General features: G+C 59.7%; 5 protein-coding genes across 5 annotated transcripts; 1 reads left to right on the forward strand and 4 right to left on the reverse strand.

The window, feature by feature from the left end:
* The first annotated feature begins 90 nt into the window (after window positions 1-90).
* SDRG_12883 (NEK protein kinase) lies at window positions 91-2,769 on the forward strand. The gene is made up of 11 exons (XM_008618965.1): window positions 91-413; window positions 460-670; window positions 717-833; window positions 886-1,060; window positions 1,109-1,474; window positions 1,517-1,579; window positions 1,622-1,675; window positions 1,721-1,771; window positions 1,818-2,109; window positions 2,158-2,477; window positions 2,537-2,769. Exons 1-11 carry the CDS (start codon window positions 116-118, stop codon window positions 2,696-2,698), a joined length of 2,109 nt encoding a protein of 702 aa, XP_008617187.1. The 5' UTR covers window positions 91-115; the 3' UTR covers window positions 2,699-2,769.
* On the reverse strand, window positions 2,718-4,381 carry SDRG_12884 (hypothetical protein). The gene has a single exon (XM_008618966.1). The coding sequence runs from the start codon at window positions 4,284-4,286 to the stop codon at window positions 2,826-2,828; it is 1,461 nt and encodes a 486-aa protein (XP_008617188.1). The 5' UTR covers window positions 4,287-4,381; the 3' UTR covers window positions 2,718-2,825.
* A 1,545-nt stretch (window positions 4,382-5,926) lies between these two features.
* Window positions 5,927-9,091, reverse strand: SDRG_12885 (hypothetical protein). Its single transcript, XM_008618967.1, has one exon. It carries the CDS (start codon window positions 8,994-8,996, stop codon window positions 6,000-6,002), a length of 2,997 nt encoding a protein of 998 aa, XP_008617189.1. The 5' UTR covers window positions 8,997-9,091; the 3' UTR covers window positions 5,927-5,999.
* A 1,293-nt stretch (window positions 9,092-10,384) lies between these two features.
* Window positions 10,385-13,617, reverse strand: SDRG_12886 (AGC protein kinase). Its single transcript, XM_008618968.1, has 8 exons — window positions 13,028-13,617; window positions 12,847-12,974; window positions 12,500-12,790; window positions 11,710-12,444; window positions 11,488-11,649; window positions 11,234-11,440; window positions 11,008-11,189; window positions 10,385-10,965 (listed from the first exon to the last, which is right to left on the reverse strand). The coding sequence occupies exons 1-8, from the start codon at window positions 13,584-13,586 to the stop codon at window positions 10,425-10,427; spliced, it is 2,805 nt and encodes a 934-aa protein (XP_008617190.1). The 5' UTR covers window positions 13,587-13,617; the 3' UTR covers window positions 10,385-10,424.
* A 428-nt stretch (window positions 13,618-14,045) lies between these two features.
* SDRG_12887 (hypothetical protein) lies at window positions 14,046-15,364 on the reverse strand. The gene is made up of 3 exons (XM_008618969.1): window positions 14,954-15,364; window positions 14,297-14,899; window positions 14,046-14,241 (listed from the first exon to the last, which is right to left on the reverse strand). The coding sequence occupies exons 1-3, from the start codon at window positions 15,359-15,361 to the stop codon at window positions 14,077-14,079; spliced, it is 1,176 nt and encodes a 391-aa protein (XP_008617191.1). The 5' UTR covers window positions 15,362-15,364; the 3' UTR covers window positions 14,046-14,076.
* Between the last annotated feature and the right edge of the window lie 153 nt (window positions 15,365-15,517).

A 15,517-nucleotide genomic window follows, 5' to 3' on the forward strand; every position in this document is an offset into this window, starting at 1 on the left:
GCAGATCGCGATGCCATTGGATGAAATAGACAGAAAAGACCTATTGCAGCCCGTGGATTGGTGCAAAAGATGCGTCGGTTACGTGGCGAACGCAACGAACGAGCACATCGCAACCATGGACAAGTACCGCAAGCTCGAGCGGATCGGGAAGGGCAGCTTCGGGGCCGCGTACCTCGCCGAGAAGAAGGGCGATCCCACGGGCACCAAGTACGTCATCAAGGAGATCCCGATCGACCCGAGAGACTCGACGGCCGCGATCCGAGAGGCGCGGCTCCTCGGCGCGCTCGACCACCCCAACATCATTGCGAGCAATGAGAGCTTTGTGCTGCCAGGTCGCAAAGTCATGTGCATCGTGACCGAGTATGCGGACGGCGGCGACTTGCGCCAGCGCCTTAAGCGCTGCATGGACGCCGGTACGTTGCATGCTTTCACCGCCATGGTCCTGCACGCGATGGCTAGGGCGGCGCCTTCCGGAAGACGCAATCTTGGATCTCTTTGTTCAAATCTGCCTCGCGCTCAAGCACGTGCACGACCGCAAGATCCTGCATCGCGACATCAAGCCCGAAAACATCTTCCTCATGGCCTCGAACGTGGTCAAGCTCGGTGATTTTGGCGTCGCCAAGGTCTTGAGCAACACGCTAGCTTGCGCCGACACACAAACGGGCACGCCGTACGTTGAACGACCTATATCAATGCACTGAGGCTATGGTATGCAGGTACTATACCTCGCCCGAGATCTGCGTCGGGAAGCGGTACAACCACAAGACGGACGTGTGGAGTCTCGGCTGCGTCTTGTACGAGCTCGTGACGCTCTCCCATGCGTTCAATGGCCCGTACGATCCAGTGTCTCTATCTCAAGGCTTGCACTCTCTACTTTGAATGCAGGAACCAGCGCCAGCTCTTTCTCAACATTGCCAACGGAGCGTACGACACGCAGCGCTTGAGCTCGGTTTCGAGCCGGCTCGGTGACCTTGTCCAGGACATGCTGCGCAAGAACCCGCGCGACCGGCCGAGCATCAACGCCATTCTCAAAACGCCGTTGATCCGTGACCGCATCCAAGTACAAATCTAGTCTCTGTTCTATCTGAAAGAACATATTGTCATCTAGACGTTCCTCTCGGCCCAAGAGATGCAAAACGAGCTTGGCCACACGGTGCTCCATGGCCAACACATCTTTCAGCGGCGCGTGAGCAAAGCTCCGGTGCCGTCGAGTCCACGGGCCATGAAGCAGCCGCCACCGCCGCCGATCCCGCAAGCCCACGTCCGACCACTCTTGGCCCGGCCGGTTCGTGGCTACGCGGCCCCGACGGCCGTCGTCAAGCAACGCCACGAGGTCATGGCTCAGAAGAAGGGACGCGTGCAAGCGCTCGTGCAAAAGCAACGCGCGGACGCTGCACTCCGCAACGCCGAAGCCAAAATCGCCCTCGAGTGCAAAGCCCGGCTTCTCGCAGCCAAGAAGCTTCACGACAAGAAGGTTCTTGTGGCGTTGTCACATCGATTTGTCATGACGGCGTAGGACTCGCCGCCAAAGAAGGGACCGCTCGACGTCGGCCGGCGTGTCGCCGCCTTCAACGCGCAGGTGCCGACGTGCACGATGCGCTAAGATCTCAAAAGCGTCTAGTGGGAGCGCCAGAAGATCGACTTGTTCGCCAACTTGCCTGGGCCACCGCCCAAGGTACGCGATCGTTGCTGTACAGAGTGTGTCACCGGCCACGGCTAGTCGGCGCCCACCAAAGCCGCCGCCGCCGTCGACTTTAAGCAAAAGATCGAGGTACCATTCATCTACGAAGCAACAACGGCGTCACTGTGCGGCGTAGGCCAAGAAGGCGGAGCTGCTCGCCGCCCAAGCCGTGCGCGACGCATGCGTCGTCCGCGCGCTGGACGACTCGAGCGTCGGTCTCGGGCCCAAGTACAAGTACCCGCCGTCGGATCGCGACCTCTCTCGCCTCAAGATGTGCGAGGACATTCGAGAGCGTAAGAAGCAGCTTCAACGCGGCGACGTCAAGCACGCGCTCCAAGACCCCGTGATCCTCGTGCAGGCGCTCAAGCCGCCGCCACCGGATGTCGAAGTCATGACCGCGCCCGACACGCTGCACTACGGCAGTACCGGTGCATCACCATTTTCTTCAATTTGGAAATCCGCATATGAAGACCTAGTCGGCGTCGCTGCCGTCCTTTCGCCGCGCAAGCCCGCGCTTCGCATCGACGCGGATGCGGCCAACGACGACATGCAGGAGCAGCACGGCCTCGCCTTCCACGTCCAAGAGCTCATGTCGCCCGAGGTCCACACTCGAGACGGCCGTCATGACATTGTTCTGCGTCACAACCAGCTCGAGTACGAGCGCATGCTGCTCCAGATGAAGAGCGTCATGGACGCAGCGTCGTCACCGACAACCAACGATGACGACGACGACGACGACGACGATGATGATGACGGTGGAGATGACGACGTGTCGACACCGGACGACGTCTCACCGGTGCGTGGCCCTCAACTGCCTGTAGCAAAGGCATCGATGGTTAGGGTTGCTTTGCGTAGACGCTATTACCATCTCACTTGCCGCTAGCGACGCTGGAAGACCCGGCGTTCGTACGGCAGCTGCAGGCGCTGCTCAAGGACCCGAGCGCCGTGCCGAGTGGGCTGACGGCGCCACTGCTTACATGGGCACGCGACTATGTCCAGCACGTCCTCTCGTCGTAATACGCCTTCGACAAGCAAGTACGGGACGTCAGTGGTTATATTGACAAAACAAGGTGGCTATTCTTCACACAGGACGGAACAGGACGCCGAACTGACGGCACAGAGACAGAAAAGGAATGGAAAATGGCTACTCGGAGTGGCGCTTGCCAAAGCCGTAGCTGGGCGACGAGCCGCCAGCACTCTTGACCTCCATGTGAACAAGCTGCTCAATGGACGCGGGCGGCGCCGTGAGGTCCGAGTACCGGTACTCGTCCTCGAGCATCTTGTCGGACGGCATTGGGCTAGCAATCGTGCGCGACCGACGGCGCAGTGGCGGCGGAAGGAGCTTGATGCGCTCTTCGTAGTCTTCCGAGATGACTTGCATCTTGCGCGCACCTTCAAGGTTCAACGGCGTGTTCGAGTCAAAGGCCGAGAGCTGCCCGATCGCGAGCGACTTGTAGATGGTGCGCAGGTGAAAGTAGTACTTGGCGTACGACGCGGCCGAGACGCGGACGTTGTACTCGACGGCCGCCAGGTACAGTAGCTCCAGCGTGTTGATGCGCCGGAGTGGAAACGTGACGTGGCAGATCTTGGAAAAGTCGGCATTGCACATACTGAGGTCGTCCCAGACCTTGCTGGCCATGACCATGGACGAGAAGAGGATCGCGTGCCAGTTGCCGGCGTGGATCTGCAGCCCTTTGCCCATCGTCGCTTGCAAGAGGCGCTCGACGTAGATGAGCCCCATGATGATGCACTCCGACTCCATTTGCGCCTTGGTGTGCACTTGGTGCATGAACGACACAATGTCGTCGATCGACGGCAGCGGCAGCTTCTTGAGCGACGACGCCTGCAGCGCTTCCATCGAGAGAAACCCGTGGAAGCGCGGGTCCGCGGGCAGCGGCGTCGCATGGGCCTCGCGAATGTGGCCGCGAATGACATGGGCGACGCAGAGCATCGTGCTCTTGACGTCCGGCTTGTTCATCGTGCCCATGCGCACGTAGATCGAGTTGGTGCTGTTCGAGCGCATGCGCAGTGGCTGCGGCGGCACCACCGCGGTAAACGCCTCGTCGCGGTACGCGCTGCCGTCCGTGAACGACGCCCGCTCGTGCAGCACCGGCGTCCCGCGCTCGCGGTTCTCTGGAATCGGCGACGGCGGCAGCTTGGACGCGAGCGAGCCATAGACTGGCACGTCTTGGTTCAGGTCTTCTTTTGCCGACAGCGTTCGAAAGAGCCGTGGCGGGCCCGTCGCGAGTTTCGTGGCAGGCTTGCGGCTGTGCACGGGCGGCGTATCGTTCGTGTCTTCCTTGGCCGAGAGCGTGCGGAAGAGGCGCGGCGGCCCGGCCGCGATGACAGCCGCGACGTCGTCACGGCTCGCGACGGGCTCGGGCGAGAGCATGCCCGCGCGCAGCTTGTTCTTGATGTTGTTCTCCATGGTCCGGAAAAAGTGGGACGCCGCCTCCTTCTCGCGCCGGACGATGCAGGGCGGCTTCTTCCACGTCGTCTCGCGCGTAACCGGGTGGTAGTAGTACGAGCGGCCGGAGCGCGGGCATTGCGCGACCTTCCACTCGACGTCGGCGGCCATCGTCGTCGTCGTCGGTCCCTCGCCCATCGATCGACGCGCGGCTTCTCTTGTTGTATTTAATAAGTGGTCTGCGAAGGGGCTTGGTCCAGAAAGGCAGCACCGAATGGCGCAAGGCCATTGGCTGTTAATTCTCTATTTTGACCAATAGAAACCAATGGAAGCCGCGTTGGCCAATCACATCGCGGGATTGATTTGAATATACGAGGTGAGCAGCGGACGCGTGCGACATGCGTCGCGTTCGTGGCAGAAAAAGAGCGATCGCTTGCGATCTGTCCTGTACAGCGAGCGCGTTCTCCGTTGTGGCTACTACTGCAACACAGGGCGCGACCTTGATACTTTCCATGTATTGCGCAAAGGGCAAAGTCAAAGTCAAAAAGGCAAAGTCGAGCGAATGGACCGCAGGGCTCGATACAACACGCCGCACCAGCAGGTGCGCAGAGTCGAACGCGCTGGATGAAAAAAGGACACAGGAATGTACGGTGCGGACACGGCGGCTGCACGGCGGCGACAACATCGAATTGCAGCCACGTGGGTGGTCGGTACATGCGGCAGAGGCGGCGACGTAGCGTTAGCATGCGCGAGAAATCGTGGCCGTCAAAGGCGACAGCACGGCACATGGCAGCTGGTGCGAGCGATAACGCATGACGCTACTGATTCTGAGTCGCCGCCGCCTCCTCTAGCTTGACACTCTTGTGCATTCGTTGCACGGGTTGAAGGCTATGAACCTCGACAAGTTGTAGTATGTAGGGTCGGGGAGTGGAGTTTTTCGCGGGTGCGTAAGACCAATGGCGTGCGACTGTCGGGATCGAAGCGGTGGCCAGTACTTGACAGCGTTCGAAATCACATGCGCATGCAATGATGGAAGCTTGGTCGTGGCAGTATCGCTTCGTGTTGATGGCAACGATCTGGTCCACATTATTTCGTATCTTTCCGACTGCATTGGTGGCATCAAAGCAGCAGGCACTGGCTCGACCGACATAAGTGAAGGGACTGGCAAATCAACCCACTGGGTCGCTGTTTTTTACTTTGCCCGCTGCACTCTGGGCGAACCTGCGATTTCTCCGCCTCGTCGTTCTTCATCGCTACCTAGTACCGGTAGTGCGCAACGTACCAGCGTTTGTTTCAAATTCGTCAGCTCACGACGCGTTTGGCGGTCGTACCGAGCAGTCGCGTCGCTACCGTTGGCGTCAGGTGCGTGCAATGCTTCATCGCGCCGGGCGAGATGCAGCTCCGTCGCCGTATTTTTACTGTACTTCACCAAGGACTGTATGTATGGTGTCCATGCGGCGACGAGGAATGTTGTGTTACGAGGAAGAGGCCAAGATGAGATGGTTCGCCCAAGCCTTGTTCGTGTCGTTGTCGCCACGCTCGAGTGCGACCTCCCTCGGAACCGTTGGACCGGTCGAGTGTAGTAGGTGGATTAGTTGGTGGAGTCTAGTACAAAGATGTCACCACGACTCAGTACAATCCGTCAGTCGTTCAGCAAACAATCAACACTGGAATCAGTGATGCGTCCCAACAGTACTGGGCTCTGGGCTCTGGGCTCTGGGCTCTGGGCTCTGGGCTGTCCCTGCTTGCTATAATGTGAGTGTGGACCGTCGTATGCACAGGTGGATCGATGACCTAGTGAACCCCAACCCCAAGTGCCTACGAACACTAACTTCAAATGGAATACAGGTATAGATATATACGTTAGACATACTACTACGATTGCTACGACAACAACGCTTGACAACTTGCTTACACGACCAGCGTCAGCGGCTCGGGCGTCGCCAGGATCGCGTGCGCTTCGATTACAATGTCGGCGAGTGCGTCGACATCCGCGACAACGTGCTGGATGCCAAAGCCGAGGCGGAGCGACGTCTTCTTGCGCACGTCGCAGTGAAACACGAGGCGGGACGTTGAAGTCGCGGGGCGGCGCGCGGGCTGCGTGAGGTACTCTTGGATCGCAGCCGCTTGCGAATGCTGCAGCACAAACGCGTTGGAGATCGTCGCCGGGTCCTGCGTCGCGCGCTGCGTGGTGCTGGCCGAGAAGACCTTGCCAAGGCGCGCAAAGAACCGATCTTGGAGTCGCAAAACATACGCATGCCGCAGCTGAATCGTCCAGTTGTGCGACGCGTAAAAGGCTTGGACGTCGTTCCACTGGCGCAGCGCGTAGTGAAACCCGGGGGTGCCCCCCTGGAACTTGAGGTCGGGCGTGTAGCCGACGACCTTGGTCGGCACATGCGTCGGCGAGAGCACCGAGAGGTCGGCGATCCAGCCCGTGTTGGCCGGCGTCCATGACGTCGTGCTCGGAAATGCGATGAAGCCGAGCCCGGGCCCCGCAGTCGCGTGCTTGATGCCGCTGCCAATGACAAAGAGGTGGGGAAACTGCGACGGCAGCGCGAGCGGGACGTTCTCGAGCGTCTGCGCCACGTCCAGAATGAACATGCTGCTCGTCGGAAGCGCCGTTGCCACCGACGCAATGCTCGCATCTGACAGCCGAAATTGAAAGTTGGAGTACACAACGCTGGCGTACACCACATCGTAGATGCCATTGGCCGCCGCGGCCGCCAGACGCGCGCCGTACGTCTCGAACGGCGTCAGCGCAATCGTCTCGACCGTGTGATGCGGCAGCGCGTCCATCTGCCGGGAAAACGACAAAAACTCAGCGTCCGAGGTCAGCACCCGCAGCGCCTTGCCATGCGGGTGGCAGCTCAGTAGACGCAAGAGGAACTCGTGGCAGTTGGATCCAAAGTTGATGTGGTACGCTGCCGAGGCGACACCGAGCGCCTGCTTGATGTACGCGGCCGCCGTTGGCACGTCGTGCGCAAAGACGTGGTCCCACGACTCGTTGAGCGTCGACGCGAGTAGCCGATGTGTTCCGACGACGCTATCAAAGGACACGTCGGGTGCGAGACCCATGCCGTACGTGGAAAAGTGGAGCGCTTGCGGGTCCTGGAGCGCAAGCGACCGGGCAAAGTACGGTCGGAACGGGGACGTCGTCTTGACACCGAGCTCGGCGACGGGTTTTGCCGCCACCTCAACCGCCATGGCCGAGCGCGGGCACATCAGCTGCTGCCACTGGACACGCTGCTTGAGCTCGCGATGGCGCTGCCGCGCGCCTTCCGAGAGCGTGCGGATGATGCGGCCCTTGAACGACTTGTCGACGGCCAGCTGGGCCGCGTCGAGCGAACTCGAGAGCTGCTCTTTCGCGTGCTCGCACGAGAGGTACCGGTTGGCGTCCTTCCAGCCGCGCTCAAGCATCTTGACCGTGAGCTCTTGGGTCCCGGCGGCGCCCGCGCCCAGCACCATGATCGCGAGGTGCTGGTGGCCAAAGTAGAAGCGTCGAACTGCGTTCTCAAGCATCTGGATGGCCTGGACGATCTGGATGCACTGGGCGCCCGGCGACACCCGCGACGCAAACATGGTTTGAATCGTTGCGACCAGGTCATGCTTCTCGGTTTCGTCCTCGGGCTTCTCAGACCGGACTTGGCTCAGCACATGGAGCATGTCGACAAGGCTCGTGGGGTCGACAGTCGACCGCTGGGCGACGCCAACGAGGCATGTTGGTGCGAGCGGCATGAGGTGTGCGATGCGGCGTCCGAGCTGGCGCAAGCGCACGCTCTGGCCCCCGCTCGCGCCATGCAAGTGGAGCTTGAGCGTCAAGTAGTCGGCGGCGTCCATCTCGCTCAAGATCGAGATGTGGTCAATGAGATACTCCCAGATCTGGCACGCAAAGCGGTACCGGCGCGCGACGCGCGTCAGCACGGCCGCGTTCACCGCCGTCGACGCGTTTAGGTCCAAGTGGTCGAGGTCGAATTGCGCAACGTCGAGCTGGCGCTCCATGACGCAGCACCACGCCTCCGTGATCTGGTGCACAGTCGCGAAAAAGTGATCTTCGACGAAATCTTGGTCGTCCTCGTCTTGGGTGCAGTGCGCACGCGTGTGCGTCGGCAGTACGAGCTTGTCGTACGGCAGATGCAGGCCGTCGGACGCGCCGAGGCCAGGGCCAAAGGGCAGGCCCGAAAAGTGGCAGCTCAAGAGCCCCGAGACGCGCTGGAGGAGCTCGTGCGGCGGGAAGGATGCGTTTGGCGCGCTGTCGCGCCACCACCAGTGACCGTCGAGAGCCAAGCTCTCCTTGCTGCCGTCGCGCGTGAGGTCGTACATGGCCGCGATCTGCGCCTTGTCGTTGACGGCCGCGAGGTCCATGTCCATCACCGTGCGCATCATGAGCAGCTGCGCGCTGAGGTTGCGCATGACGGCGTCGACGCGCGACGCGTGGTTGACGTACGGCCGGTGCCGGCGAAAGCGCGGCGCCGTCGACTCGACGGTAGCGCCGACGTTGACGTCCATAAACTCGAGCAAGAGCCGCAGTGTAATCTCAAACGAACTGAGCGCCGGCGCGACGCGGTAGAGCGGACCCGGTGCCGGGCTCAGCGCGACCGGCTCCGAGAGAGGCGCCGAGACCGACTCGATCGGCTCGAACGGCATCGTCTGCGTCGGCGAGACGTACGACCAGAGACCCCAGACCTTCTCGAGCTCGTGGAGGCGAATGTAGGACGCGTACGTGTTGCGGTGCAGGTTGCCAATGTACGTGGCGTAGGCTCCGATGGTCGCTGACGTCGAGGCGCGGCCGATGCTGGCACCGTCGGCGGGCTTGTTGGTCGATTCAAACGCGCACGAGCCGGCGGCTGCGTCGTCGGCGTAGGCGCACGACGGCGTAGAGGAAGCGGGCGTGGTATCGGATACGGTCATTGGGCTGGTTGGTGTGTTGCTGACAAGGTAAATGGAGGAATGAGCCGTTGAACGTGCTTGTAGAGGCCGCCTTGTCAGAACATGGAGGGTATTCTCGCCTTTTGACAATATTTACCGTCGTCTTGATGTTACATAATGTTGCAAAGTCGTTGTTCGCGCATTTGATTGGTCCATTAAATGTCCGGTGTCGAACCACACCCAGCTGTTTGAAACGGGTGTCGGTTACAGTGCAAAACTCTAAATCTTAGCTTGGTATTTGTATGCAAAGAGATGTGCGGTAATGAATTATTGTTGAAGCTGGTATATATTGTCAAAACGCGCTTACCATGGTCGCTCCGACACCCACACGCGACGCATCGTGTAGTACTTGGGGAGTTCTGATCCGGTTCATTGGCAGGCGTTCGTTGTCCGCGCAATAGGAGGCATGGGTACCTGACGTGCGACTCCTTTTCCGCAGCTTCAACCAGAGTACTACTCACGACGTGTCCTTTGATCGCCTTTCTGGCCGACAGACGCGGGGTACGGAAGCTGGAGATTACCCCGAGACTCAGCGTGCTCACTTTCAATTGAGTAGAAACGACCGACAACGGCATGCGCGAGAACGTTGAATATAGCAAAAAACCTTGGCTTCTCGAGAACACTCAGAAGTTGGTTTTAGGGACGTCGTTTCTTTGCCGAGTCGTCAAGTTGGCTGAAGTTTCCTTCGTCATCAACCGACCGTCGCGCTTTCTTGCACCCAGTTTGCTGCAGAATCGCCGTCAAGTTCAACCCACTAGGCAAGATGTGCTTGCTGTTAAATATTGTCATAAAACCGCCAATCTGTAGATCCAATTTCAAAATGGGATGCGCCCGCTTCTGCTTGCACATCGAATCGACATGTCGCGCATTTATACTACCCACAGGTCTTGCAATTGCATAGTACGGCCTAGCACGTTCAAAGCCACTCGATTATGCACTGGTACATATTGTCAAAACGCCAGAGGCGGCGCATGAAGGTTCAGGATCAATCGACGCGTGGATGGGCTTTTGCGGCGCCTCGTATAATGATACTATTAGTACACCAGCACGTTGCAATAGGAGTTCCAGCGCACGCTGCTCCAAGGAATGGAAATACTAAAAAGTCAAATCTAGGCGGTGCTAGGAAAAAATGTTAAATATTGTCACAACTCGACAGATAGCGGTCGGTGCTGACGCAATACAGCTACATCTGTACAGGCGTCGGGAGCGGAGAGCTACTACTACGTAATCTCGTGCAGTGTAGCATGAGGTCCAAGGGCTCGAAAAACCGTCTCGTAATAAGTTAAGGCTCATCGCCCAAGGGACCAACCCTTTGGCGAATGCCAAGGCAATCCCCAAGTGATTTATCTGAACCATAAAAAGGCCAAACATTTCGTGTGGACTCATACATATTCTTATGCATCATCAACTTTACAACTCAAAACTAGTAATGTTATCGACGGCGACGACCTTGGGTACGACGGGCTCGGGCCTCTTGACCTGGAACTCCTCAAAGTCGTCGTCGTCCTCGTCGTCGTCCTCGTCGTCGTCAAACGTGCCAATGTGCCCGTGTACCTCCTTGGGCGTCGACGGACCCTTGGGCGTCAGCGGCTCCTTGGGCGTCAGCGGCTCCTTGGGCGTCAGCGGTCCCGTGGGCGTCAGCGGTCCCGTGGGTGTTGAAGGACCCGTGGGCGTGGACGGCTCGGTAGGCGTAGTCGGCGGCGGCGTGGACGGCTCGGGCGGGTCTTCCTCATAGTGGTCTTCTTCTTCCTCGAGGATCATAGCGTGTTCGTTGCCGGCTTGAGCGTCGCGGAGGTCCTTGAGCGTTGCTTGAAACTCTTGCGATTGGTCGCCGAGGTACGAGAAGCGGTCAAAGTGCTTGCCCGACGTGTTGGTGGGCGACGACGGCATCGCGACGGGCGAGTCGGGCATGAGCTCTTCGCGCGCCTCGCGCGTCTTGGCAATCGCGCGACTACAGACAACTTGTCCCCACTGCTTCTCTCGACAGTCCTACCTCAGACAGCTCTCGGGCGTCACGTCTTCTTGGCGATGCGGCGGCCGCGGCACATCGACGGTCTGCGCCATGAGGCCCGTCCAGTCAACGTCGGCAAAGAATTCGTGGCGCTTGATTTCTTCAGCGCCGAGCGGCCCCGACCCAAGCCGCGTGCCCGCATCCTTGTCGAGCAAGCGCGACACCTAGTCCATTGCCGTCAAGACGCGCAACTTGTAGAGCGTCGTACGAGGTCCTTGGCGTCCGGCGTGAAGCGCTCGCTAAAGACGCACTCGTCGTTGAGGATCTTCTCAAAGAGCACGGCCGGGTTCTGGTGTCGGAACGGCGAGTCGCCTTGGATCATCTCGTACATGAGGATGCCAAAGGCCCACCAGTCGACGGCCGTGCCGTACGGCTCCTTGAGAATGATCTCGGGCGCGAGGTACTCGCACGTGCCCTAGGCCAAAGGCTCAGTTTTCCGAGAGCAACGCAAGTGCGTCGCACGACGAATGACGACGCGCGGCCCGTCTCCTTGTCGACTTCTTCCTTGGACAAGCCAAAGTCCGTGCACGCAACGTTGCCGTCGGCGGTGAGGACAATGTTTTCGAGCTTGAGATCGCGGTAGAGAATGTTGGACGCATGCAGATGCGCAATCGCAAGCAAAATCTAGTTTCGGGTCAGCTCCAGAGTCCACAGTCCAGATTCGAGTGTGGTTGTGGGACACACCTCGGCGAGGTAAAAGCGCGCGCGTTTGATGCTAAAGCGGCCGCGGCGACGGAGCACTTGGCGCAGCGAGCCGCCGCTGTAGTAGTCCATGACCATGTACAGCTTGTCCTTGTTTTGGAACGCGTAGCGCAGCTGCACAATGTACGGGTGGTTGGCCTCTTGCAGGATGCGGCGCTCGGCCATTGTCTGCGTCACGAGGTCCTTGTTCATGACCCAGTCCTTCTTGAGCACCTTCATCGCGTAGAGCTTGCCGTCGTCGTGCTTGCCAACGTCCTTCTTTTGCACGAGGAGCACCGTGCCGCACGCACCCCGCCCAATCACGCTCACGAGCTCGAAGTCGTTGACCGACATCTTGCCGGGCATCGCAGAGTCCTCAAAGACCGACTCCTTCTCGCCAAGGCGGACCGCACGCGGCCGGCTCCACGAGATGAGCGACGGAAGGCACTTGCACGTGACGCAGAGCCGGACGCTGCCCTCGAGCTTGGTCGTCTCCATCGAGCTGCACTTCTCGCAGACCGCGGATTGGCATGTCCGGCAGTGACGCCGCCACCGACGCATGTTGAACGGCTGCTTGCAGTTGTAGCACATCTTCTCCATGCCGCCCGAGACCGTCGAGATGCGGAAGCCGGCGTAGCGCGCCTTGAACGTCGAAAAGACCGAGTGCATGACCGACTGGAGCACTTCAATGTCCGAGAGCTCGTAGCCGGCCGAGAGGACAATGCAGCCCGCGTCGTACTATCAAGGTGTCAATGTATCAGTGTCCCGCCGGTTGAAAAGGCGAGCCACGAACCTCTTTGGGCTTGAGCCGCGTGAGCTGGGGCTCGGCCGACGCAACGTACGAGACGGCCCACTGCGCAATCGTCTTGCGCAGCAGGTACGAGTCCTTGGCGTGCACGCAATGCGTCGACTGGATAAAGGCGATGCCACTCAAAAGCCGCTTCATCTCCTTGAGATGGTGCCGCATCGAGTCGACGAGGAGCCGGCCGCCGTCGCCGTACGCAATGACAAACACGTGGGAGGCCTGCGACGTGTCGACGTGATCGCGCCACGCCGAGATGAAGCGGTCGATGGCGCACTTCATCTATGCACAAGGCGACGGAGGATGAGGAAGATGCGATAGGTATGAGGAGATCGTACGACAGACGTGTTGGGCACGGGCGACTCTTTAAAGACGTCGTCGTAGACCATGATGCCAAAGAGGTCGTCGCGCGCGCGAATGAGGTACGGCAGCATGGACCCGAGACTGCCGTGGTGGATGCCACCGCCTAGATGGAGTGTTGGCTGAGCAATGGGGCGAGAGGCGGTATGCGACGCGTACCTTCCGAGCCCGAGCGCACACAAAGCTTGGAGCTCCAGATACCCGCGGGCGACCCGCCGCTGTCGCCGACAAACACGAGGAGGCGGTCGGCGTGCGAGACGGAACGCGACATGAAGAGGTTGCACTCGATCATCGTGTCCTCGCACGGGCTCTCGTCGCGGTAGAGATCGAGCATCTCCTCCATCTTGGCTTGCACGTTGACCTTGACCGATTCGACGAGGCCGCCCGGGGGTGGTGCTCGCGGCTCGGGTGGCTCGACGTAATTTGAGGACGCGACCAAGGTCGTGGGCTTCTCCGTTTTGGAGCCCGAGATGCGCTCGCCCGAGCCGCGCGAGCCGCGGTTGGGCATCGACGAGCCCGTCGGCGACAGCATGTTTTCCTCGTCGTCCTCGGCGAATTCGCCCTGACTCTGCGACGTCGAGGAGGGGCTGCTCGTGCTCTGGCCGCGCCCGAAGAGCGTCGTGACCGAGTTGAAGCCCACGAGGCCCACGGACTTGCGGCGGACGGCGTCGCGGATCGCGCCGACCTTGCTCAGCGGCAGAGATGGCATCTTCGACATCCGCGGCAAAAGAGCTTTTGATGGATCCAACTCTTAGCGCAGCGTAGTCGAAATGAGATCTCACAGGTTATTCATGGACACCTTTCTGCGTATTTTAATGAAGTTTCATTGACTCTACATACAAAGTGTGGTTAATAAAATAAATACGCCAACGGCAATGTCCATAGGGACGAAACGTAGTCAGTATAAATCCTGTCGAGTATCATTTCTCGCAAGCATCGGTCGATGGGAGCCGCTGCCACGCCGCCCACAGTGGTTCACGGCCCTCGCCGCCCGATGAGCGATTCCGCCGCGTCGCGACCGCCTAGAATCCGTCCAAGCATAGGTACGGAGGCGACGTCATGGTACAGAAGCCGAGCGACCGAAGCGTTCTCGACGCAGCTGGCTATCTGGCCGAACGACGGCCGTCGCTACGCCAACCACCTTACGACTGTGCGATGCAGGGATGGGCAAGACGCGACGACGACAACTTGGGTGGCACTTCGTCGTATTAGTCATCGGGGTAATACGGGTAGACACGGAAGGAGGCATCGAGGAGCCGCCCGTTGGCATCGTAATGGGCCATAAAGTAGCAGCTCTCACAGTAAAACATCGGGTCTTCGACCGCCATCGGGTCGTCGAACGTGACATGCTTGGCCGCGTGGTTGTGGCAGATCTATCCGCGTAACAGAATATGAGAGGCGTGCACGGTAGAGATTTAGGCGTCGTACCAAGCATTTTTGGTGCTGCCGCGTCGACGCGTGCACGCGGAGAGGGTACTTGGCCGTGTCGACCTCGTCGCGGTCATGCAGCAGCCGCATGTTGCGAAAGTACATGACGTGCTCGCAGCTGCCCAGGTGCAGGAATAAATAGGGCACGTCAAAGCGCAGGTTCAAATCCGCGAGCCGCGTCGTGAGCATCGGGCGCGGCGGCTCGCGAAAGCCCGGAAACTCATCATGGAGCCGCAGCATCGGGAGCGTGTCCATCCAGTACGCAATCTCGCCGGCGTAGTGCGTGCTGCCCGAGCCCTCGGGCGGAATCGGGTCCATGAAGACGCTGTCCAGGTAGCAGAGCTTGCAGCCCGAGTCGTACTCTTTGAGGTGCAAATGGCTCACACAGTAGATCGCATCGACGAGCTCGACGAGCGTTTGGGACGCGAGCGCCAGCACAAACTGGTTCTTTCGCGGGTTCTGTGTCGGATGGAGGACCTCAAAGAGGTAGAGGACTTCGCTCAATGGCGGGTTGGTCGTGCAGGCATGGTTGGCGACGAGCCAGGACGGCGTCGTAAACGCTTCGAGCGGGCGCTGTCGCTGGGGCGGGTACTTTTCCAAAAACTACATACAGCAAGCAACCATCAGTACCCAAGCCATAGAGGCGAGTTGCCGTACGGCTTGTGTCGCGGCACTGGGCATGTGCTCTGCCCGGTACTGCGCCTCGGACTTGAGGCCACGGAAGACGTCCTTGATGCGCGTCTCGTCGTCTGTCGCCGCCGGCGCGTCGCTGTAGCCCACGCGTGCGAATGCCAGCGTACTCTCGCGTTGCTCCTTGGGGCGCAAGGCTTGTACAGCTTCCAATGGGCTAATGTCGTTCCACGCAGTGAGCGCGGCCTCGATCGACGCTTGCATGGCATCTGTCGCCGTCGTGAGATGCAGGTCGTCCGTGCTAAGGTCCAAGGAGTCGTCGTCCTCGCGGCCCTTGGAGAAGCGCGGGAAGTTGTTCAGGAAGACCGTCGCCGGGTTTGGCGGCGACCCGACGCTGCTGCCATCCTGCGCGATCGCATTTTCGGGCGCTTGCATGAGATTGGTTCGCTGCTGGCCGCGAGCCACGTTCGTAATATAATGCATTGGCATACAAAGTGCAAGTCGGATTGTATTAAAATTAAAGTGGCGTGCGTTTCTTCACATACCTCTTGCACAATATTACGAGGGGATAAAAACACCGTGCACAACTTT

Source organism: Saprolegnia diclina, assembly GCF_000281045.1.
Source record: "Saprolegnia diclina VS20 unplaced genomic scaffold supercont1.53, whole genome shotgun sequence".
NCBI lineage: Eukaryota > Oomycota > Saprolegniomycetes > Saprolegniales > Saprolegniaceae > Saprolegnia > Saprolegnia diclina.